Source organism: Panthera leo, chromosome D2, assembly GCF_018350215.1.
Source record: "Panthera leo isolate Ple1 chromosome D2, P.leo_Ple1_pat1.1, whole genome shotgun sequence".
NCBI lineage: Eukaryota > Metazoa > Chordata > Mammalia > Carnivora > Felidae > Panthera > Panthera leo.
Window position 1 is genome coordinate 49,400,175 of NC_056689.1, and position 25,208 is coordinate 49,425,382.

General features: G+C 56.5%; 1 protein-coding gene across 1 annotated transcript in view; it reads right to left on the bottom strand.

The window, feature by feature from the left end:
- RET (ret proto-oncogene) overlaps positions 1 to 24,936 on the bottom strand; it is a 52,676-nt gene extending 27,740 nt beyond the window's left edge. Inside the window, exons 1-3 of the mRNA XM_042908630.1 lie at positions 24,683 to 24,936; positions 2,188 to 2,454; positions 125 to 412 (exon numbers count right to left, since the gene is read on the bottom strand). Coding sequence (XP_042764564.1) covers positions 125 to 412; positions 2,188 to 2,454; positions 24,683 to 24,755 — 628 coding nt within the window. The 5' untranslated portion in view covers positions 24,756 to 24,936. The remainder of the gene's footprint in view (positions 1 to 124; positions 413 to 2,187; positions 2,455 to 24,682) is intronic.
- Between the last annotated feature and the right edge of the window lie 272 nt (positions 24,937 to 25,208).

The following is a 25,208-nucleotide window of genomic DNA, read 5'->3' on the forward strand; positions in this document are numbered from 1 at the left end:
GAATACTAAATGAGCCGGTGGTGTGGTGGTGGAGAGTAAACCAGATGGCTCATGTCAAGGGCTAGTGGTCCTGTGCTCGGCACATAGCAGGCATTGAGGATGGCCCTACAAGGCCGGCACTCACCTTCTAGGAGCCTGTAGGCCACGCTGATGTTGGGGCAGAGGAACTGCACAGGCAGCAGGCGGAACTGGTGGAAAGTGCCGGGAGGCCTATTCTCTCTGATGCGGAAGGAGACACCTGTCTCAGGAAAGCAGAGCTCCTGGGGTTTGAGGGAACCACAAGCCGGGAAGGAGGTGTTGACAAAGGAGAAGTACACACGGGCACAGCCGGGCCATTGGCACTCGCCCTCACGCAGGGATGTAGGTGACAGGAAGACCTGGAGGTAGATGGTGAGCACAGGGAAGCCGCCATCTGCAGAGAAAGAAGTCAGGTCTGGTGGGTCATCAGCCACATCTACAGGTGGTAGGGAACAGAATGGGGAAGGGACAGGAGCTGCAGGGCTAGTGTAAAGCCCAGTCCTCACGGTTGTCCACAGGGTTCCACTGGGCTCTCTGCACCCCACCACCGACTTCCCTGGACCTGGGGCATGTCTGTGCTTCAGGGTCCCATGGTTCTGCTCCCTCTGCCTGGAGGTACCTGGCAGGCCCGCCTCTCTTGTCATTCAGGTCTCAGCTCAAATACTGCTTCCTCAGGTGCCCTGAGCACTGGGGTCTATTGTTCCCCCTAATTCTCCCCACATCATCACCCCCCGCAGAGGGGTGCCCTGAGCCCTGGGTCCAACTCCCCAAGCTGGTTCCTACTGCATGTGGTGATCAGCAGGCCGCTCCCTTCCACACCCTCCCCAAGGGCTTTCATTGTGGAGCTGCCTCTGCAGAGACATACCCATGGACAGACTTCCCAGCACCTGGAGGGGGAATTTCCAGCAAATTCCATTATGGAGGCTCTTTCTCCAACAAGGTCTGGATCTCTGCCACAGTGACAGGGACGCTTCCTGGGCCCTCTCTCTCAGCCCTAGGGTAGTGGCTGCTCCCTCACATCTCCTCCTCCCATATTCGTTAGAGTTCTCTTTGCTTCTTACCAGCCTGTCCTTTGTTGCTTCAATCCCGGGCTGTAGTTAACCATTCTCTATACAAACTTGCCCTGTTCAAGTTACCGTGTGGTTTCTCTCCTGACTGGACTTAACAGGTGCAATCACGAACAGAACAGGACTCCTATGAAAAGGGGCACCTTGGCAAATTCCACTCTGGCCTCTGCCCCTGGAGCCCTAGTTCAAGATCCCCACAGGGGCTTGGGATGAAGACGGCAGCGGTTAAGCGTGCACGGAACCGAAATCCATCTCAGATGCCACCTCCTCCAGAACTGGGGGTACCCGGTGGGGGGCTCCGTCATGTGACCCTGGCTTTTACCTGGCAGACAGGGGTGCAATCACTCCGTCCTGCTGGGCAGTGCCGCCCACTCTGCATGCATAGGCATGCCACCTGCCTCTTGCCCATATGAGGGCGCTCAGGGCTGGTGGGAGCAGGCTGTGAGGCCATGTCTTTGGAGGAGATGCTTGGAGGTGGGGAGCTACTGGGCATGTGAACACCATTTTTGTACCACCAGGCAAAGCTGCTGCACCCCCCCCAGGACCAGGGTCACATGTGGCCTCTGTTCTGCTCTGTCCCCGACTCTGAGGAGCTGGCCAGGCCCTCCTTCCACATCACTTTTCTCCCCAGCACCAGGCTGGAGTCCCCACCAGGGACCAAGGGCAGCCTGTTGCGGATGGGAAGACAAACTTTCTGCAGAACTGCTCCTTCCCCGGGAAGTTCCAGATCATTTGCTAAATCAAAAACCTTCTGATTTTTCTAGCCCCTTTTAACCCCTCTTATAACCCCAAATCCTGGTCGCCCAACTGGAAAAGGCATCTGAGTCCAGCATAGAGAGAGCACCCAATCCTTCCCAGGGGTTCTCCAAAATCCCAACAGACTTAGGAGGCCCAAGGATCATCAGCAGCCCCCAAACTCATCCGTGCCCTGGCCTGGCTGGACACAGAGGCAGGCCAGCCTCGCCTCACTCTTTACTCTGATACAACAGGAATTGCATAGCAACCACCCTCTTGAGCCACCGTGTGGCTGTGAGAGGAGGAGAGGCATGAGGTGGGCTGTGGGAGGAGAAGGAGACAGGCTGGGGGTAGGCAGCTCCCTTACTGCGGATGCTGAGCTTGTCCCAGGTGCTGTGATCCAGGCTCCGGTTAAGGTAGAGAAGGCCAGTGTCCTCCTCGATGCGAATCCAGTCGTTCTCATGCAGCCTTGCACGGTAGGCGATGCCGTAGAGGTGCTGGCCCAGGCGGAAGGTGGGCACCTCCTCCGGCATGTCCCGCAGGGCATGGACGTAGAGCAGGGGCATGCCGGCTGGCTGGTCCACGTAGAGTTTCTCCCAGTAAGCATCCCTGGCGAAGTAGAGTCCCAGCGGAGCTGGAGAAGGGAGGGAAGCGTGTGAGGGAGGGAGGGGTGAGGATGATGTCCAGAGCAAGCCCCCCAGGCAGACCAGCATTCCCCAGCAGCTTTATTTCACACCTTGATAAAAGCTTCTTTGTGGACCAAAAAACTTCCGAATTTAAAATTCCAACCTAGCGTAAGGAATAGTTTGCAAGCAAAATCAGATGCAAGTGTTAAGTCTCCTCATTCTTAAATTATAAGAGGTGTCATCCTCCATAATTTATAGGATTAAAGTCTTTCATACAGAAATAAATAAATAAATAGATAAATAAGAAAATTCTGCTCCTAGTGGGACTTTCTCACCTGTAGTCCTAATAACATCAGCACACAACTATCTGTGTAGCTAAACACAAGCTGAAAACGGACTGCCTTAAAACAGAAAAAGAAAAGAGAGGAGGAAGAGGCAGTATAAGACAAGTGCAAAATCATTCTCAATTACCCAAGTTTGTTAAGTACGTGAATTGCACAGAGCTGGGAGTTCACACAGGCTTCTCAGCAAATCATCTGGATCCGGAGTTTTCTTTCTTTCAAAAAATTTTTTTAACGTTTATTCATTTTTGAGAGAGAGAGAGAGACACACACACAGACAGAGCGTGAGCAGGGGAGGGGCAGAGAGAGAGAGAGAGAGAGAGGGAGACACAGATCTGAAGCAGGCTCCAGGCTCCAAGCAAGCGGTCAGCACAGAGCCTGATGCGGGGCTCGAACCCACAAACCGTGAGATCATGAACTGAGCCGAAGTCGGATGCTTATCTGACTGAGAGACCCAGTGCCCCTGGATCCAGAGTTTTCAAGTGAACAAGATGATGTCACATAAGCAGGGCTGGCAGTAGTCACCAAAAATGAACCTGGGCACTTTTTATAAGAGAAACAAACCTTTTCTAAAGTTAAACATACTCCTACCTTTGGACCCAGAAATCCTACTAAATTTATCCAAGAGAAATGAAAACACACGTCCATCAAATGACTTATTCACAAGTGGCAGGGTTATTCACGCAGCCAAGAACTGGAAACATCCCAGATGCCCTTCAGCAGGTGAGTGGATAAGCAAAAAGTGGTTTTCACACCACGGAATCCTATGCAGCGACAAGAAGGGATGAACTATGGATACACATCACAGCCTGGAAAGCTCTCACAGACACCATGCCAAGAGGAAGAAGCCAGGCACAAAAGAATATACATGGCAGGATTCTAGGCTAATTTCAGGTGACGGAAAGTAGCCTGGCTACCTGGGGTGGGAGAAGACACAAGCCTGGGAGGGGCAGGAAGGAACATTCTGGGGGATGTAAAGGTTCCACATCCTGACAGCAGTGTGGGTCGCATGGGCACATACATTTGCTGCCAATGTACAGCTGAGGGCTGTGCATTTCGACTTCTGTAAAGTTTCCCTACAAACCTGATCACCAAGGCACTGTGGGTAGAGCTGTGGTTGCCACGAGAAGAGGATGCTGACCATGACCTCACTGGGTAAGCCCACGTAGGAGCTCACTCCTCTGCTGACTTTGTGTGTGTTCAACATCTTTCATAATAAAAAGTTTTTTAAAATAGTAAGAATTTTCAAGGAGGTGGATAAATAGGCAAACGATGCTTAAAAACCACAAAAGTCCTGAAAATATAATGCATAGGAACTACCCAGCACACAACGCAAACGTTAAGACTATTCATGCACTTGTAGCCAATTTTTTTCTCTCTCTCTTTTTTAAATGTTTATTTATTTTGGGTGGGGAGAGACAGAGGATCTGAAGCAGGCTCCGTGCTGACAGGAGAGAGCCCAATACGATGCGATGCAGGGCTCTAACCGTGAGATCGTGACCTGAGCCGAAGTCAGATGCTTAGCCGACTGAGGCATCCAGGTGCCCCGCCAACTTCTCCTTTCAATCAGCTTGTTTCCACCCAGACCCCACTTTTTTTGCAGCTGTCGGGGTTAGCAGCCAGGCCAGTCTGCACCAGCAGAGGAGACCCTTGGCCCTGCCTGCTCCAGTGTGGGTGCTGCCATGTCAGACAGGCCTGGGCTGGGAAGGAGCAAGGGGGAAGGGGTGGGAGAGGGAGAGAGAAGGGAGAGAAGGAGAGAGACAAGGGGGTAACAGGAAAGGGAGGAGGAGGGCGAGAGAGATGGTTTCGTCAGAGCCGAAGGCCTGGCCCTGCACACCCCACCCTAAACACCGTGATGGGGGGACGTGGGGGTGGGGGTCGGGGGATGATGACAACACCCATAATGTGGCCTTTCAGACCTTTGGAAAGCCCTTCTCCAGGAGAGGTGTCCCTGGGGTAGGACCTAGAATTACTCAGTCCCTGTGGGTGAAGTTCAGGCAGGAGGAGCAGGCTAGGACCTCCAAGGAGCCCGCCTTTTGCTCTGAGCTGAAGTTTCCCAGGGGAAGGATCTGCTCCAGAGTGCCACATGGGCTGCCATTCAAGGGGGAGACAGCTAGGGCAGAGAGCATGGTCCAGGAGGACACAGGTTCTCAGAGGCACTCAGGGCTGACCTCCTTGGGATTTAGCCGCTGATGCCAGCAGGGACAGGAGGGCAGCTCAGAGGGCTGTGTTGGCCCCAAAGGGCCACAAAACTGGCCTCTTGCTGCTCCTGCTGAAGGGTCACTCATGGTACCAGCACAGAGCTGAGCTGAGTGATGGGCCATGGCTGTCAGGTCCTCCGAGGGTCCCCGCACAGCTGGGATTCACTCCAGAAGGGGTACTCACTCTCCCCACAGTGTGGGGGCCCAAAGAGGACCCTAGCAACCACTCAAGTCATGACGCAAAGACAGGAAAGCTCCCTGTGGGTGTCTCCTCACCCATAGGGAGGGGACAGTGGTGGAGGAGTTCCCGAAGGGGGTTGGCGGCCACCTCCCACTAGGAGCGTGCGGGAGCCCCCTCTGTGCTACCTGGCAGGGGAACCCCTGGCCTGCTTTCCTCTGCGGGGCCATCCGGCCTCCCTCCACAGGAATCCGGCATTATGGGGGCTCCCAACCCATGGCAGCATCCTGCCCCAGCGCCAGCATGGCCACGTCCCGGAAGGCAGGCTCAGAAGGGGGATCAGAGCCGGGCACAGCACGGCTGCTCCAGGACAAGGGCCTGAATCATGAGCAGCAGCCAAGCTTCCTTATCCTCCAACATTCCATGAAGGTTCCAAGTCAGGGCATCCAGCAAGAGCCCTGGGGGAGGGGCTGAGGTGGGGGCGAGGCAAGTGGTGCTCACTGCCCCATGGACAGAAAGAACGACTCCCCCTTCCCCCTGACCGTGTCCTGCTCCCATGACATTCTCTGAAGGGGCCGGCCCCCTGCAGCCTCCCGCTGCCTCTCAAAGGTGGAGTGTGGGGAGAGCGCTGGATGGCTCTGGGAGGCAATTCCCCACGCATACCCACTGACCTTCCATCCTCTCCACAGCCCCAGACAGAGGCACTGTCAGGACCACTGCTTTGCAAACACAGACACTGAGGCGGAAAGAAGGAAAGTCATTTGTTTGCTTAAGGGCACACGCACAGACAGAAAGAAACTGGAATTCGTAAAGCTGTCTTTCCAGAGAGGCACATCCTTCACCAGCCCACTCAGCTTCTGGGGGCCCCCACAGCTGCCATGCTCTTGATCCCCAGCTGACCAGGCCTGGGCCCCCACCCCACCCCCACCCCCCACCCAGGGGGCCCTGACTGCTGGGACAGGCTTTGCTCCCCGACAAAGCCCTCAGTGGTGCTAGGGCTCACTGCAAGTCAGGAACACCAGCTCAAGAGGGGAAGTGGACCCTGATGATGTATCATGTCTCTGGGCAGCTCGGCACTTCCGGGCACAGAAAGGAGAGGAGACTGTAACTCCCAGGGGCCTCACAGGATGGTGGCCAGGGGCAGTCTGGGCTTGTGACACCAACACCAGGTAAAGAGGGGGCTCAGCCTGGATGAGTGCTGCCGACCTCCCCAACGCCGTGGCAGAAGGGCACACGCTAACCGCTAATGCTCTGAGATGCTGCCCTTGGGCCTGAGCGCCCAGGGCTCCCCCCAGGGAACACTGCTGAGTCTACAGAATCGGCCGTAGACACAGACCAGGGCAGCCTGTGTCTTCCAGAGCCTATCAGGCCACCAGCTTTCCTTAGGGTGCCCGACCCCTCCCTGGAGAGATGGGGTGTGCGTTCTGGCCTCCAGAGTACCAGTGAGGGGCCGCTGCATGTCAACTGAGCTTACATCATGAGACTCAATACAGCAGCTGCTGGACATTCTCTCAGCACCCACACTCCTGGCCCTGGTCAGCAGGGTAGAAGCCAGTAGAACCTGGCTGTTCTTGGAGTCACTGTGGGGAGGGCCTCTTGGGGGTGGTAACCCCTGAGGCTGCAGAAGGTCTTGTCAGGTCTTGCTGGGGGAACTACTCTACCCAGAGCACCCCACCTCGCAGGTACGTGGGAGCAGCTCCAGGACCCTCTGGGCGGCGGGGGGAGGGGGCCTCCCTGACTGCACATACTTCCAGTGGTACAGGGGCTGGGAGGCAGCACAGCCCGAGCTCCCAGATCCCTCTCCCACCCCTCCTCCAGGCTGGTCACTGCCACACAGTCCTCATGTGCGGGAGAAAATGGGCCCTGCCTGCTCTCATCTCAGAGAGCTCAGCCCTACGGGATCCGTGTGGGGCCCAATCTATTGCTGCCAGAAGGGATTTGTGGGTTGGGCGATGATTGTAAGCAGAAACAGACTTAAATGCACTTAAAATACCTCCCAGGTGGTCTCTGACGCAGGGCATGGCTCCCTTAATGCTCCTCAGTGTCACAGACACTTCTAGATGGAAAAACACATGGTCCGAGGCAGGGAACTGAGGAGGTGGGTGCAGGGCCGGCCTCAGGGGGGTATAGCCTAGGCAGTCCCCAAGGGCCCCACACTTGGTTTAATGCTCTGTTGTCACGGTTTTGAAATTCTTCACAATTCTAGAACGAGGGGTCCCCACCTTCATTCTACACGGGGCCCCACAAATGATGTAGCCAATCCTGGCAGGTGAATGAGGAGAGCCTGAGACGGGCCACTGGTGTCTACTTCCACAGGGCTGTGCAGCCTCTGCAGCCTCAGTTTCTCCAACTGTGAATCAGAGCAGGGCATGCTGGGGAGAGGAGCAGCCAGTGCAGGTTGCAGCCAGGCCTCACCTCTGCATAAGTGTGTATTACACAAAGCTGCTAACTTCAGATTCACAGCCACTGTGTGCAGATCGCTTTACTACCCCATTTCACAGTTCGGAACACCGAAGCTGGGAGGTAGGAAGCCTTACCAAGGTCACTCGGCTGGAGGTTCTGAGACTCGGGATTTGGTACAAGGGCTAACGAAGTGGCAGCGGGAGTCAGGATAAAGGCAGACGTTGAGCCCACCAAGAGGCTCACTGCTGGCAACTTTCTGCCAGGAAGGGCTGTCTGGCCTATGGGCTCAGAGTGGCCTCCAGTGAGGACCAAACCTGGCACTTTGGATAGGTCGACACAGAACTTGCAAAGCCTTCCGTACCCATCCCTCTCACCTGTGAATGCCACAGGGTGTCAGAATCGTCCCCCGCACCTAGTCTAACATTTCTGTCTGGACAGAGTCGGCCAGCATCACCCTCTGGTGGCACCTCCTTGCACAGTGGGTCTGGTTGCTCAGGCTGCCCCTGTTCCATGGCACCACACTGAGGGGTGAGGAGCTGACCTTCCCTCACACAGCACAGGTGGGTCCCTCCCACATTGCTCATGGCACACCCACCCAAGGCTGAAGTCACTGCTCATGTTCAAAGAGACCCCATCGGCTCCCACCCTGCCTGGCCCTGAAAGGGACTGGCTCCCACCCGTCCACAGCCTTGGCTCCCCTGTGCCTTGGAGGATTGTCTCCAGCCAGCTCGAAGCTGCAGGCCAGTCCCGGCCCAAGCAACTCAGCCAACTTCCCCATGAGCAGTGGGCTGCTGTCCAGCTCCGCCAGCAGGCTCTGACCCCCGGCCGGGGAGCAGGGTCCTTCCCTGGGTGCCCTCAGCCTGAGGTAGCCCACAGAGCTCTCCTATACCCACTGTTGTCCTGTCAACACAGATTAATAAGTTATGTTCACCTCTCCTGTTTCAACTGCTGTGTGAGTGCTGAATCCTCGGTGAGCCCGCACTCATACACACATCTCTCATGCACACACTCATTCTCTCACACACACACGGTTACATATTCACGCACACGTCCTGTGGCTCACTTAGGGTAGTGTAGTATAGACCGGTCCTGACTGTGGGCTCACCTTCGCCAGCTCTCCATGGTCCTGGCCAGCCCTGGCCATCACGGCCACACACAGCTCACCCGAGGTGCCTCGGATTTCGGTGCCACCCTCTGTGGTGGTTGTGCCGCCCTCTGACCATGCCAGTCCGTATCTGGGCAGGCACTTCCTGGCCGGGTGCCCTTGGTCTCTCACCCCATCTCGGGGCCTGTCCTCCCGGCTGCTATGAGCACCGGTGAGTCACACTCCCCGTGGCACACGCTCACCCTGCCAGAGAAGTGCAGAGAGCCCCCAACAACTAAAAATGTGCTGCACTGCAACATGAAAGTTGGAACTCAGGGCTCCTAAGAAAGAAAAAAAGAGTGAAACGGTTTGATCCAAGACCTGGGCAGGGTTAGCACTGTGTGCAGGGCAGGCCCTTCCTGCAGAATCCACTCTCTACACAGCCCTGGCTCCTGCCCTTGATGAGCGCCAGATCGTGCAGATGACAGTTTTATTATAACCCAGCAGAATCTCCTTAACAGACGATTTCCTAATGCCATCATCTTTGCTGGGAATGGGAAACAGACCTCACTGACTTCTCCCCAGGGGCAGCCCCTCCCCTGCAGGCCAGCTGTCCCTGGAGGGGGTCTCTCTAGCCCCCAAGACCCATGCTTGGCACTGTCACCCTCTCAGGATGTGGCCTGTCCACACCATGGCCCCTCCTCTATCACATTCACATTCTCTCTTTATTCTAATTGTATATTTGATATACACAAATACGTCATACAGAACATTTACACTGCAAGTAAATATAACCCCCCCCCTCCCACAACCACCACCCTGAGCCCAAGGCCAACCTCACTGGACGCTTCGCAATGTTCCTGCCCCTCCCCGGTCCCCACCTTCCACTTCATCCCACTCACTTCGAACATGAACCTGGGTCTTGGGTTCCTCTTGCCTTAAAAAAAACTTTTTTTTTTTTTTTTTTAAACCTTCTGCCTCATTCATGGAAGGTACTTCTGCTGTGTTAGAGGATTCTGTAGGACAGTTACTTTCTCTCAGTCCTTCGGAGGACTTTTTTTTTTTTTTCTTTTGCTTTTGTTGCTGCTGCTGAGAACTCTATCCTCGTTCTACTTGTCACTCCTTAGTATTCCCTCTTCTCTCTGGCTCCTATCTGGTGTTCTCTCCAGTTGCACCACAATAAGCCAGGTGGCCAACCTCCCGCGCTGGTTTCCTCCCCCTCGCCGCCCCTCTGGGTGTCGGAAGCTCCTCGTTCTCTCTCCCCGTTCTCTGCTAGCAAGCGGCAGTCAGTCCCACAGCATTTGTGGCCAGGTTCATGAGTCTTGTGCTGACAACTGCCATGTTCCCACGCCCTGACTGACCTCCTCCTCGGTGCCAGGTGCGAATCTCCGCCGTCTTGCTCCAGCCCCTCTCACATCTCAGTCCACTTAGAGGAGGACCCAGACCCCCCCCCTTCACCCCCACCCACCAGCCTGCTGCCATCTTTCCACCCCAGCCAGGGCACCTCCTGCCTCACTGCTCAGAACACACACCTCAAGCTCACCTGGAGCCTGTCTGACTTCCACCCCTTCCACCAGCCCACAGACCGCCCTCTGCCATCCCCAATCGAAGTCGCATGCTCCCACACCTCCCTCACCTGGATGACACTGCCACAATGCTCAAGTGGCTTTCCTGCGCCCGCTCTCAACCCCACAGGCCACTTGTACAGAGCAACCAGGGTGAGTCGGCTCATGTCACCCTCCGCCTGACGCCCTGTATTAACTGTCCACTGCTTGCAGAATAGAACACAGCTCCTCACCAGGGGTGAGGTCCCAACTCACCTCCTCCCCACTCTCCTGGGCACCCACCTTCCAGTCGCATCAGCCAACTCACCACATCTGAGCTGAAAGAACAGACTAATGAGTGAACCAATGAACGCAACAAGGAAGGAACAAACCGATAAACACATGGTTTCATGGGGGAGGGGATGCTGGGTGTTTTTGGGAAATAGTCCAAATTTGGGATGGGAGAGGAGGTGGGGCTAGGATACTCTGGCTTGGTCTGATGGGCCCTGGGAGCCACAGGGGGACAGTCAGCAGCAGGATGAGCCAGAGAGAGTCATGTGCACAAGACACACGAGGGACATGGAGGGCCCTCTGGTGCACTGGCCATCTTGGTGAGGCCGGTGGTGGGTGCTGAGCCAACAGCCACCAGGCTGAGAACAAAACCTCTGATCCCAGCTCAGCAAATGACTTACTGGTGACTGAGGAGCACTGCCAACTGTAGGTGTTGGCCAGGATGTGTGTGCTCACTCACACACACACATGCACACAAGTGTGTGTGCACAGGCAGGGTCACCCTGCAATCACTGTGCTTTGTCTCAGCCGGAGGCCCTGCTTTTACAAGGGATTGTGATGTCATTCAGCTTTTAGGAAAAAAGTACGGATCAAATTGCAAATCAAATTTATAAAGAACAAATCTGGGGAGGCACACAAAGGGAATCCCAGTTTTTAAAATTAATCATGGTAGAATACACATAAAATTTACCATCTTAAAAAAAATTTTTTTTTCAATGTTTATTTTTGAGAGAGAGAGAGAGAGAGAGAATCCGAAGCAGGCTCTGGGCTCTGAGCTGTCAACACAGGGCCCAACATGGGGCTTGAACCCACGAACTGCGAGATCGTGACCTGAGCCAAAGTTGGATGCCTAACTGACAGAAACCCAGGCACCCCTACAATTTATCATCTTAATTATTTTTAAGAAGGAACTGAAGGAGGGCTAGCTACTTCCCTGGTGTCCAATGAGGGCATTAGTCACATCACGGCAGTGCAACTTCAGTTTCAGTCTTCCATTCCTTCTTCCCAAAATGCTGCCAGCAGCCCTCAGGAGGCAGCCTATGCCACTATGGCCACAAGGCTGAGTGGCCTTCCTGGGGGTGCCTGGGCACACAGCAAGGGCAAGCTGAGTAGGCCCGGCACACAGGGAGGAACGAATGGGGATCCTGGCACACACAGTGGATGCCTGAGCTTTCAATAATGCGCTCTGGGGCTCTCGATGTTCCCAAAGGTTCTGTCTAGCACAATGCCCAGGGCTCCTGCCTGCCTGTCTGGCCAGGGACTTCGCACCAGCTCAGCTCTCGAGGTCCACATCATCCCTGCAGCCTAAGCCCTCACCGTGTGGTTCACGGTAGAGAAGGGCAGGAGACCCAACGTGGGGTGCGGTGTTCTCCCCACATACCTGTCCTCTTGGGCCCTGGCTGGGAAAGGTGGCCGGCATCCTGGGAGAGCAGCTGGATGGAGGAAGAGAGAGCTGGGAACCAGCCCTTGCCTCAGAGATACCACTCTGCACACACAGGCACACCCGTCTACCTTTGTGAAAAGCTCTTCCTCGCACCCCTCGCCTAAGCTCTTGCTGTAGTCTAGGGACATCACTCGGCCACCCACCCACCCCCATTCAATGATGGGAAACAGAAGCTGGGTTTCACCTCTCACACTCACGGAAGTGCCATCGGGGCCCAGGTCTCCTGACACGACCCACGTCATCCATGTAGCCCTCTGCCAAGAGTGGGGAAGGGGTCTCTGCATGGTTGAGGTTGAGGTTTGGGAAAGTGAGGCCAATGACTGAGGTCTACAGCCCAGGCAGCATGGGAGCCAGTGGTCCAGGCTCACTCTCTGCACACAGGCCCCAGCCTTCTGCTCCGAGGGGCCCGGGCCCCAGGTTGCACCCTACATGCACCCGCAGCCACCACCCACACTTCCACACCCATCAAGGCCAGCTGCAGTGGCCTCACTGAGATGATGGATGCTCCTGCCCAAATGTGATTTCCCAGCTGCTGCTGAGTTAATCACCAGCCTCACTGGCAGCTCCTTCCGGCTTCTATGCAAAGGAAACTGCCAATTAGGTTACAATTAATTTCTTACCCAGGGCAAGGCCTGGCTGGAACAAGATTGGCCACCCAAGTGGCCTGCTGATGACTGTGTGGGGGTCACCAGGCCCACTTGGCTCCAGGACTCTCATGCTGCAAGGTCCCAACTGACTTCGGGGGTGCTAGCTCTGGCCTGGGGGTGACTGGCCAGGACATTACTGGCTTTGACCCTGGTGCCTCCGCCTGGGGAGCTGTCCCTCATGTACCCAGCAGGGCACTGTGACTCAGACTTAAACAAACCTGTTATCCCACCTATCTTGAGATCCCTGAACAGAGATGGTCCTGTCCATTTTTGTCCACCCCCCCCCCCCCCCCCCCCGCAGCCCCATGCAGCACTCTTCTTGTGCAACATTAACCAGCAAGACTTCTATGGTGCACTCCTTGTGAGAGTCTCTGTTCTGAGGTATTTCACATGCATTGTCCCACTGAATTAACACAACTGTCAGAAGCAGGATGATTATGATCCCTGTCTTTGAAGAGGAGGAAACTGAGGCAGAGAGAGGCTAAGTACCTTGCCCAAGGCCACGCAGACAGTGAGCCAGGATTGAAGCTAGGGTCCTGTGTAGGGTGGTATGCATGGCCACCAAGCTCTTTTGCTCAGTGACGGCCATGCACACACACGCAGAGAAGCCAGGGCGCTGAGATCTGGGACCCTGCACCACCTACCCACCCGCTTACAGCCCAGACCGATGATGCCATCATAAATAACGATCCATGCCTCCCTTACCTCTTCTAAAAAGCAGGTGCCCCTAGAGGTTTCCTGGTATAAATTTGTTAACATTTCAATGAAATGGGATGAAGGCCCAGGAAAGTGTGACTGGGTGGGAGTCTGCTCAGGCAGTTATCTGCCTGACAGGGACAGACACAGCGATGGTTGCTGAATGCACAGGCAGGACGTGGCAGGGGCCCACCGATGCCAGGGGCCTGACATGTCTATCTCTGCTGGACCAGAAATGACTCTTACAGGGTCCTGCCCTCCATCCCCATTGGGTCCTATTATCACCAAATACTTGAAAAGGTGGAACCAGCAAAGTCCGGCTTCTGCAAGTGGCCACTTGTACCTCCTGAGGGGAGGGGTCAGGGCAGCTCCTAGGAAGGTAGCACTTAGGGTGGCTGGGATAAAGGCACCTCCCTGAGCCAGCAGCAGCCTGTCGGTCAGAGCAGGGCCTACTGGGACTGCTGCAGCTGAGTGGGGGGCTGGAAGGCCATCCTGTGGTCTGGACGTGCTTCTTTGTTAGGTCTGAGAGGAACACCAAGGGACCTCTCAAAGGAAGCCCCTTTCCTCAAGGGCTGAGCGAACAGGTTTGCCCTCCTGCCCCCAACACGCACTCCCTCCTATGTGGGGCAGGCTTGGGATGTCACAGTGCTCCCACTGGTAGCCCCCCTCAGTCCCTCCCTGTGGCTTTGGGCTGCCCCCTCCTCTCCCTACTCCTGCTGTAAGCAAGGGCAGGTGCAGTCAGAGTGAGCAGCAGGTAGGACCCTGAGGCAGGGCCACCACGATGGAAAAGCTGGGTTCTCTCTGGGGATGTGGGGTTTCAAAGCAGGCCTAAGGGTCTGCTCTGCTGGGAGGGTAAGCCTCTGAGAGAGGCAGGTTCCAGCACAGCATGGACCTGGGGCCAGACAAGCCTAGGGCTGGGGCACATGCACCTGCATTTGGCTGTTGTTATCAAGCCTACTGGAGCACCAGACCTCTAAGGCCTCAACTTCAAGAGTAAAAAGGAGCCTAACTGCAGGGCTGGAGAAGCTGTATGGAGAAGGGGTCATGGCAGGCGAGTCCTCAGTTGATGCTTCTCACATGTGTGACAACTCATGGCTCCCTCTGGGCCTCAGTTTCCCCATCTATAAAATGATAAGGTTGCATCCAATGCTAAGGCTCCTTTAAATTCTGATTCTCCTATGAGTCTATGTGATGTTGGCGCAGAAGCATTCACTGAATGAACTTCCTGACCCGGGACCAGGAGGCAGAATGGTGGGCATATTAGAAATTGGGATGGGCTTTGACCTAGGTGGCCTCTGGGAGGGGAGTAGGATATGGGATGGAATAGGATTAGGATCACAGGTATCTCCCTAGGCCACCAATGGTAAGGCAAAAACACATGGGCCTAGATCCAAAGGAGAGATTTTAGTGCAGCACAAGGAAGCAGAAAGACAAGGGCAGAGCCGGGCCCAAGCCCACGCTCCTTCACTGCCTCGCTGTGTGACCGGCTTGGCAATTGCCTCTCTGGGTCTGTTCCCAGCTGTGAACTGGGACAGGAACTCCTCTTTGGAAGCACGGCTGGGACAGACCAGGCATACAGCACCTGCTGACTGAAGCCGGTTCTCTTCTGTTCTCTCTCTGCATTCCTGGTTCCCCAGTCTGGAATCAGATCTGCCTGGGGCCCACAAAGCCTTCCAGCCACTCTTCAGTCAAGGCCTTGTGATGCCCATGCCACTGCCCAGCCCTCCTGCAAGGCTGAGCAATGCCTTGGTACACACTCTGTCCCAGGAAAATGGCTTCAAGGGACTGGCAGCATGACATCACAGAGCTACAATTACGGTAATCAACTTACACCGGATCTGCCTGGTTATTTTTAGAGTCAGGATTGAGGTTTAGCAAGACAGGGCAGCCCTGGGTTCCCCTGCTGCTGAGTCCTGGCTTGTCAGGTGGGCTGGGTGGGCTGCTGATTCCTGGCACCACTCCTTTCCCTGGTCCTTCACAAGGTGATTTCTGGGCGTGGGCGTCACACACACAAGTTGTGACTCCATTGCCTCTGGGGCATTCGAGCCTAAAGTGGCCTCAAGGTCCAGGATTTCTGAGAATGTCCTCAGGGTCCCAGTGGGGTTATGGTGACTCAGCCTCCCACCTTGAACATCAGATGAACCCACATCCTCCTCAAAAGGGATCTGGGGCTCAGATACCAACAGAAATGCCACTGACACAATGAAATGCAATGACACAAAACAGCTTCTTAGCAAAACTTGGTGGAGATTTGATGAAGCAAGGTAAACCCAACAACAAAAAGACACCCCACCCAATTAAAACATGGGCAAAGGACCTGATTAGAGATTTCTTCAAAGAAGATACAAATGGCTAATGAGCACGTGAAAGGATGTTCAACATTGCTAATCATTAGAAAAATGCAAATCAAAACTACAATGAGATACCACATCGTACCCAGTATGCTGGCTATAATTAACACAAAACAAAACAAAACAATCCAAAAAATAACAAGTGTTGAAGATGTGGTGAAATTGGAACTCTCCCACGCTTCTGGTGGGCATGCAAAATGGTGTAGCTGCCATGGAAAACAATTTGGGAATTCCTCAATAAATAAAACAGAATTACCATATGGCCCAGCAATTCCACTCCTAGGGACACACCTAAGAGAAGTGAAACCAGGGACTCAAACAGGTATTTGTACGTGAATATTCACAGCAGCATTATTCACAATAGCTAAAAGGTGGAAATGAACAGATAAATAAACATGATATTTACAATCCAAGGAAATATTACCCTTACAAAGAAATGAAGCACTGATACATGCTACAATGTGGGTGCACTTTGAAAACATCATGCTCAGAGAAAGATGCCGGATACAAAGTTCCATTTATGTGAAATATCCCAAGTGGACAAACCCATAGGGACAGAAGGCGGAGCAGTGGTTACCATGGGCTGGGGGCTGCAGGGATACACGGCAGTGCCTAAATGCGTTTGGGGTCTCCTTCTGCCTCGATGAGACCGTTTAGGAACTACATAGATGTGATACCTATGCAACATTGTGAACGTACTGAATGCCACTGAATTGTTCACTTAAAATGGTTGATTTCATGTTATGTGAATTTTACCTCACCAAAAAGAAGCAAATTGTAATTATTTGCTACCCTTCCCTCAGGCAGATGCTGGGCAGGACACAGGCCCTGGCTGTGCTGACCAGGAGAACTGCCATGGAAGAGTCCGTGCGCAGGGGTGCCGTGTCGGGAGCAGGGGTCCCCGAGAGTGTAGGCAGGTGCTCCGGTGTGTGCCCTCCCACCCGCCATGCCCTCCTTTGTACTCTGGGCCTCTCTTGTGGAGAGAAGGGCCACGTGATGGGGTTCTAGCCTGTGGAACATGGGCAGAGTGCTGCGGGTCCCTCCAGGCCTGGCTCTGTGCCCCTCCTTGAGCACACAGCTGGGCATGGAGGGGCTAGCAGGAGGGACCATTAGTAGGAGACAAACTGGCTGTGTTGAATCACTGAGGCTGTGGGGCTTTCTCTTACCAAGTGCAGTCTCACCTGCCCTCAAAGATAGGAGTCGGTGGGAGGCTTGGAAGCAGAGAATCTTCGAGTGGGTTCTCACTCAAGAGACTTCAAGGCTCTGTGGAGTCATGTCTGTGGTCCTGCTGGATGAATCTCCTGCAAAGACCACCCTGCAGGTTGCCTACCTGACGTGGGTCATCCCTCTGGTGGCAACACCCATCTGCATAGGGCTAAGTGCATGTTAACCCTGCCTCCAGAAGTGAGGAGATGGAGGGTGGCTACCCCACTAAGTGGCTGCTGGAATGGTGCCCTGCTCCCCAACTCCACCCTTTCTCCTCCCCGGAAAGGACAGAATGCAGAAGATGCCCCACAGCCAGTGTTGGGAGGGCAGGACAGGGGAGCAGGCAAGGAGAAACCCGCACCCACCCAGGAGCAGCCCCAGCTTCTGTCTTGAACCATTTCACTGTTTCTGTGTCTTTGCTGGTTTCACCAGCAAGAGAAATTGAGGGAACAAACTCTCTAGACTCTTGGATGGCCCCATCACTCTGCACACGTCCAGGTCAACACCCTCACACACCCCACCCCCAGGTCCTGGCACACAGAGTGCACATTTCCCCCAGCATTTTGTAGGTCATTAATGATTTGGGGCCATTAATCACATTTTTTCTTTTCCCCCTTCTGGAAGGCTGAGAATCACTGCAATTTTCTGGTGATCACACAGCCACCTATGGGACACTGGAACCAGCTTTGGTGGCTACTAGCTTGCCAGGGGCCTTCTAACTTATTTTTAGCAGGAGAACCCTTTCTCCAATCCGGCTGGTGCTTGGGGCAGGGCTCAGAGCTTCGACACCCCTGCGGTCCCTTCCCCCTCCCCCACCCCAGCCCCCCAGGCCATACTGCTCTCTAAGCACTTCTGGAGCCCTGGGCCCCGCAGATCACAGACATCAGCACCCCATGTCACATAGGAGCAAAGGCCCAAGATGGCCATGAGGTACAGCCGCCAGCGCCTGAACTTGGGAAGAGGGCTGGGGCCCTAGGACCCAGGCCTACGGGGGCACAGGCACCTTCCCTGAGTTGGGCCCAGAACTGAGCCCTGCCCAACACAGAACTCTAGCCTTGCCCTCCCCCACCCCCCTGGCTTTGATATTGTCATGGACAACTTGCACTAGCCAGCCCACCAGGTGGGCACACACCTGTTCAAGTGCACAGGTGACCTCTCCGCAGCGGCACCCGGGCTGCTGTACTTTGTGGAGCCACTCATAAGGCAAAGGCAAACAGAGGTGTTTGCTCACGGCTGGCCACCTGCTCTCCTTGGGGGCCCAGGTGGTGCCTAAACTGTCTCCCTCAAGGTCCTGTTAGTGTCACCTACCCCCACAACCGCATTTTCTAGAGGCATCAGCTCCAGCTGAGGAAACAATGGCACACTGCTGCCTCCTCTTGTCCCACCCCCTCCTGGCCCAGAGTCTCAGAGGGGACAGTGCAGGGGTGCACCGGCTTCACAGCCTCCAGCCTCAGGGACAAAGGGAGGTCCCAGGGGCCCCTACAACCGCACAGCTGTGAAGTCTGAGCTCGATGGGAGCCCAGGCCCTCATCTGGTCCCAGAGCTCAGGAAAGGTGGATGGTAGGAGGATCAGGAGGGGAGGGAGGGCAGGAGGGCCCAGTCTACAGGGCTCCCAAGGGTCTTGGAGTGTTGGCCCAAAGAGGGGTCTTCTAAGGTCTTCTGAGGTGAGGTGGAGCCCTGCCTCAGAAGTCACAGTCTCCCTTAAACCCTCAAACACCAGGCCTGGACTGCCACTCTGGGGCTGGGAAGGGAAAGTCAGGTGGGCTCTGGGAGGCCTGGGCATTTCCACCCCTTCAAGCCTCTCAGGAGCGCCCTCCCCAGGCCACCAGAGGGCCACGCTGGGTGTGGCCTCTCTGAGTCATACTGACCCCACAGCCTTCTAGGGGCTGAAGCACCCCGACCCACAGAGCACGGAAGAAAGGCCTCAGAGACCTATGGGAAGCTGAGGAGAGGGAGCAGGGAAGAGGAGGGAGCCCAGCAGGGATGCATGATCCCCTGCTGTCATAACCACACTGCAGCCCATAGCTGGGAGGGCCACTTGCCTGCCTGGCAGCCCAGTGCCCTCCCCTCCCCTGCCCTTCAGGGGGCAGGGTACTCCTGCTGAGCACCTCTGAAATCACACACATGCTTTTGGGGTAAGTGACAGCTTAGTGCTTCCTTTACTGCCTGTCCCTCCCTGCACAGTGACAGCTCTGAGGTCAAAGAGCCCTTCTGTTGTCTCCCCAGGGGCATCCCCAGCCCTGGAGAAGCTCTCTAGGCAGCAGGCGGTCCCTCAGGGAGTGTCTGTAGATCACTATTACTATCACTATTAAACCACTCACTCGGAGAAACTGCAGAAATGAGGCAGAGGATGACACCAGGAGGATGGAGAGGGAATGGGGAAGAGGAAAACACAGGCAGGAGAAGGAGGACATGGGGAGGAGGAGGAAGACATGGAGAGAAGGGCACTGGGAGGAAGAGGAAGATACGGGGAGGAGGAGGACATGGAGAGAAGGACACTGGGGAAAAAGAGGACAACAGGAGGAGGAGGAGGTTATGGGGAGGAGCATGAGGACTCAGGAAGGAGGAGGAGGACACGGGAGGAGGGTACACAAAGGAGGAGGAGGATATGGGGAGGAGGAGGATATGGGGAGGAGGATGAGGACACAGCAAAGAGGAGGAGGACACGGGAAGAAGGAGGATGTGAGAAGGAGGAGGAGGACATGGGGAGGAGGATGAGGACACTGGGAGGAGGAGGAGTCTATAGGAAGGAGGAGGAGGACATGGGGAGGAGGATGTGGAGAGGAGGAGGACACAGGAAAGAGTATATAGGAAGGAGGAGGAAGACACTGGGAGGAGGAAGGCATGGAGAAAAGGACACGGAGGAGGAGGACACAGGGAGGAGCATGTGGGGAGGAGGAGGACACGGGGAGGAGGAGGAAGACACAGGGAGGAGGAGGGCATGGAGAGAAGGATATGGATGGGAGGACGACACAGAAGAAGGAGGACACAGGGAGGAAGAGGGCATGGGGAGGAGCATGCGGGGAGGAGAAGGACACAGGAAGAAGGAGGACGTGAGAAGGAGGAGGAGGACATGAGGAGGAGGAGGACATGGGGAGGAGGAGGAGTCTATAGGAAGGAGAAGGAAGACACGGGGGGAGGAGGAAGGCATGGAGAAAAGGATATGGGGAAGAGGAGGCCATGGGGAGCAGGCCATGGGGAGGAGGATGTGGGGAGGAGGAGGAGGACACAGGGAAGAACATGGGAGGAGGAGGACACGGGGAGGAGGAGGAGGGCATGGAGAGAAGGACATGGGGAGGAGGAAGATACAGGGAGGAAGAAGACACAGGGAAGAGGAGGGCCACAGGAGGAGGAGGACATGAGGAAGAGGAGGAGGACATGAGGAGGAGGAAGAGGACATGGGGGACCTGAGCTGAGTGCTGCCAAGGTCAGGAGCCAGAGCAGGGCCCTCACATAGGAAATGTCCCCCCCACACCCACAGGAAGGGGGAAATGGTTCCGCAGCAGAAATGCAGCCACTTCCACAGGACAGAAGGAAGCACTACTATGGGAGTGGGGGAGTGCCTCTCCAACTCTGTGCTTTTCCTGGGTACTGGTTGGGCACTTTCTCCTCCCAGTGTGCCCTGGAGCCCTGGGGAGGAGAGCCCGGTCGTGGATACGGAGACACACTTGTACCCACACCTCCTGAAGCCCCGCACCCCCCCCACCCCCGCCACCTCGGCACAATAGCTTCGGTCAGGTACTGCGTCCCCAGGCAGAGGGTGGGTGCAGAGGCTGCACCCTCACAGAGACCCCTTTCTGCCACATAAGAGCACACACACCCCTCTCCTGGGGCCGGCCATGACAGGGCCATGCTTGGTGGCTGTCTCTAGACCCATGAGACTCCCAGACATCAGCTAAAGCAATGGTCCAGCCAAAGAAATCTGCCACGACCCAGATGAGCTTCTGTTTCGAGCACAGTGCCACACTTCCCTCCCATGCCACTTCCCTCCCTGCTGGAGCCCCGAGCAGGTGAGTCACTGGTGGGCGAGCAGGCTCAGGACTCCTTTCCCTTCCCAGGAGCCCTCCTCAGCCCCATGCCTGGTCCCCACCACCACCGGCTCAGAGAAGGCATTTGCCAAAAGGCGTAGGACTAGGGGTGAGGAGTCACTAAATCTCCTCCATAGGCTGGAGTCCACAGGTGATGTGGGGCACGGCTTCCTCACCTGCGAAATGGGATACCAAGGCCATGTCCCTCAGGGTTTCGGGAGGTTACAGGAAGCTGGCAGACAGGCAGTGCTCCGCAGAGGACCAGCAGGCTGTGAGTTCCCTGGGGTGGCTCCTCCTCAGCCTTACCCAGTTAAGACCAAGGACAGAGGAGTCCTCCCTCAGGTCACAGAGAGGGGTAAGGCCTCGGGGGAAGTGGCAGCTTCCGGGCCTTCCATTCCCCCTGGCACCCTGGGCTCCATTTTAACAGATACCATAATTTTTAATTAGTTTTCTCTTCCCCTGGCTAAAAGGCCATTAGCTCCCCATTAGGTGAATGCATCCCATTTTCTTCACACCATCAAGGAAACAGCGATTTACTTAGCCATCCCTAAAGCAATTCTGCAGAATAAAGGCAATTTAGCGATGGGCTCAATAAACTTCCTCATTTGCTGTTTGCAGGCCCCACCCTTAGGAGCCCACCAGCTAGCCCATCCCCTGTGTTCTTGGGTAGGCTGGGCCCTGGTGGGGCCCAGGGCAGGCATTGTGGGATGCAAGCAGCTCCCAGAGGTCAGAGAGGCATAGTGGGGATGCAGGCTAGGGTGAAAGAGACGGAAGGCAGGGGTCCAGGTCAGCTGGTGAAGGAGGACATGTCTTTTACTAGGCCCCGGCCAAAAAGAGGGAGGGTCCAAAAGAAAGTAAGAAGTAGGTGAGGCAGCCTTCCCAGCATGGCTGCTCTGACATCTGCTGGTCCAGGCATAAGTGGCCTGCCCAGGCCACACTACAGAGGGCCGGGCCTGGCATCCTGGAGGGGAGCATGCCAAGTCATGGCAAGTTCTTCCTTCTTTGGTGTCAGGGGCTGAAAGTCCCAGGGGTCTGCAGGTAGAGAGGGCAGGTCCGTCCTTGACGCCACAGGTGCTCAGCAAAATGGCACCCAAGGAGATAGGCGAGAAAGACGAGAGACGTGAGGCCTGCTGAGGAACTCCAAAAGTCGGGGAAATGGTGCTACCCGGGGAGTCAGGCTGGGAGAGCCCTGGGCTGGGACTTAACTGCTCATCCATGCCCCAAGGGTGGCTGCACCTGTGTTGAGCAGCAAAGTGCCAGAGACTCTCCTAAGAACAAGTCTTAGATGGAAGTTCCCAACTCTGGTTCCAGGATCCCCGGGGCCAATGGGCTGTGTCCCTGAGTGTATGAGGGGGTGAAGGGCAGGGGTTCCTATGTATATATGTGAGGTCCCAGTACGTGTGAGTGACAGGGGCTGGGTTCCCTGGGTGAGGGTGGAGTATGAGTGGGGTTAGGCCTCACTCATTGTGGGAGCGTGTGTGTGTCCATAGGTGTCATGATCACATTATCCTTGAGAAAGGGCAGGAGCATGTCTAGTGATGAGCATTATGAGTGTGTGTGTGTGTGAGAGAGAGAGAGAGAGACACCCTATGGGTGTGCACCCATGCATGGACACCAGGATGTGAGAGAGGAGTCTGTGTCAGCACCTTTCTCTTAAGGCATATGCGGTCACACACAAAGACACTGTGCACATGTGGAAGGGGAACAAGTTTCAGGGGTCTGTTTATTATGTCCCATGGCCTTGCTCCGGGCATCCCCGTCCCCCGCTTCTTGGCCAGCCCTGAAGCAGCGGGGCTCCTTCCGCTGTGCTCTGGTTTAGGCCACTGCCTCTTCATCTGGGTCACCTCCCTGCTCCCATCCTGTCAGTCTCCCAGCACAGAAGAGAGCTTCCTGCCTTGGGGAATTGTCTGGCCACAGGGGGAAGGTCTCATCCTCTAGAGACGCAGCACATCCCCTGAGCCATAGGCCTGGTCACCGGAATGCTGCATCCACAAGAGGGCGCCCAGAGGCTGAGCTGCTCTCAGCCTGGGTGGGTCCTGGAGCAGCATCAGGGCTCATCCGGTGCAGCTCCACGAGAGCCAGGCTCACGAGCTCCAGGAGTGCTGCTTCAAGTGAAGGGTGCCCATGTGCCTCTCCAAAGGTCCCAGATGTCTCCTGTGGGTGCTGCAGGCCCACTTCTCCACCCTCAGCACCAGCCAATCATGGCACCTTGGTCATCCCAAGGGAAAGGTGGGCGGGGCGGGAGGCTCACTTGCCCTGGACTGGAGAGTCTGGCCACCAAATTGCGTGGGCCAGAGGTGTAAAAAAGCCAACTACATCCACGCCCAAGTGCCACAGGTTGACTCTTGCAACCTGGGCCCCACAGTCTAGCCCTTGAAGCCTTTCCAGGCACCCCAGTTAAGCTAATGGCTGTGGAAGAGCACGTACAAAGTTGCAACTCAGAGTTACAAGAGATCTTCAGAACATTCTGTTTGTGTTTACTTCTGCCCTGACTGCAGCTTCCTAGGGGTCCTCCCCCTGCAACCCAGTGACCCCAGAGTCCCAATACCGGAAACAGGCTCCCTCCACTACATTCCTCCTCAGGGCAAGGAAAGAGCTTCTCCCCTGCCCTCCCCATGGCAGGCTGGGAACCCATTCTGGCTTCAGTATCTACCAGTGGAACCCAGGATCCAGTCACACAAATGAAGCCTTGGGGCAGGCCTGTGAACCCAGAGTCAGCAAGACCAGGGGCTAGAGGCAGGGGACCACCGCCTCTTCTGTTCCCAAAGGCCACAAGGAGGGAAAGTCCTTTGTAAGCAGTGGGGGCGGGCAGGCTTCCCTGTCAGAGAGAAACTTGGTGCATACAAAAGCACTGAAGGAAGAGATCAAATCAGGACTCTTCCAGGAACACTAAAATGTATGGCCAAAGGGATCAAAGATTCTATGGCCTTAGGATTCATCCTGTCAGTCTGGCATCGGGGGCGGTGCCCAGCCTTTGCAAGGCCACATCTAATCCTTTCAGCCCCTACGCTGGCTGGCGGCACATAGCCCTGCCCCACTCTAGGATGATCAAAAGCGCTTGGTAAAGGTTGGCCCGGAGCGGTCTCTCCGTCCCAAAGGCTGTTCCCTTAGGTGGCCCTGCCTGGCAGCGGCGTGCGGCTCTAATGCTGCCTGTTGGAACTCTGGCCATGGCGGGGCCTCAGCCGGCTGCGCTGGGCCAGTCAGAGCGGGCCCTCGAGGGCAGCCTCCCAGAAACCATGGGCTTTTCGAATTTTTAAAGACCAGGGCGGCAAAAACGCACGAGGGAAAAGCAACCTTTTACAAAAGAGCAGATCCCCTCCGCAACCCTTGGCGGGCCAGGATATCAGAGCTGGAGGAGGAATGCACCGACGTGGAGCGAGGACAGGAAACCAGGACGCAACAATCTGCAAAGACAGAACTCCCCGCGCCAAGTCGCGGGCTTTCTGGGGCTACCTCACCGGGCCTCCCCCACCTGCGCCGAAAACCTCGACAAGATCCGTCCGGGTCGCTCCAAGACGCGGCCGCGGCGCGGGGCGCAACCAGGCTGGGACGCGCCGCTGCGGCTCGGGCCCTGCACACCGACCCCGGCCGCCCGGCCCGGCTCACGTCCCGTTCTGGCCGGAGACCCGCCCAGTCTGGGCCTCGAGGCGCCGGGTCGGCCGCTCCACCTCGCTCCCGGCCCAGCCCAGGCGGCCGGCAACTGCGCAGCGCGCTGCCCGCCGCAAAGAGAAAGGCGTTTCCGAGCGCGTCCACTCCGCCGCTCGGCGCCGGGCGCCAACTTCGCCCCGGCCGCTGCGGGCACCGGCTCCCGGCAGGACTCACCTTCGCCGAGCAGCGGCAGCAGCAGCAGCAACCGCAGCCTCGCGGCGCCGGCCGTCGCCGTCGCCTTCGCCATGGCCCGCGCACGCCGGGGCCGCAGCAAGAGGGCTGCTGGCTGGGGCTGGGGGTCTCGGCGGCGGGGTGCGGCGGTCAGCCTGGTCGCCCCATGCCCGCCCGGGACGCGGCGGACACGGCGGACACTGCGGGCGCAGAGCGTCGGGGCGCGGACTCCGGCTGCTCCACGATGCTGCGCGCCGGGCTCGGGTCGCGGGACTGAGGCGGGGCGGGCGCGGACTGCGCCGGAGGAGTGGGCAGGGGCGGGGCGGGGCGGTGAGGGGGGCGGGCCAGGGGCGGGCCGGGCGGGGCCAGGGTGCGGGCGGGGTGCGGGGGTAAGGGCGGGGCTCGGGGTACCGGCCGCGGGCGCCTGGTGGGGATCCCGCCGGGCGCGGAGAGGAAACCTGTGCGGGACGCGGGATGCTGGCCGGGCCCGGTACGAGTAGGAGCGAGGTGCTGGACGCGGGGTGCGGGC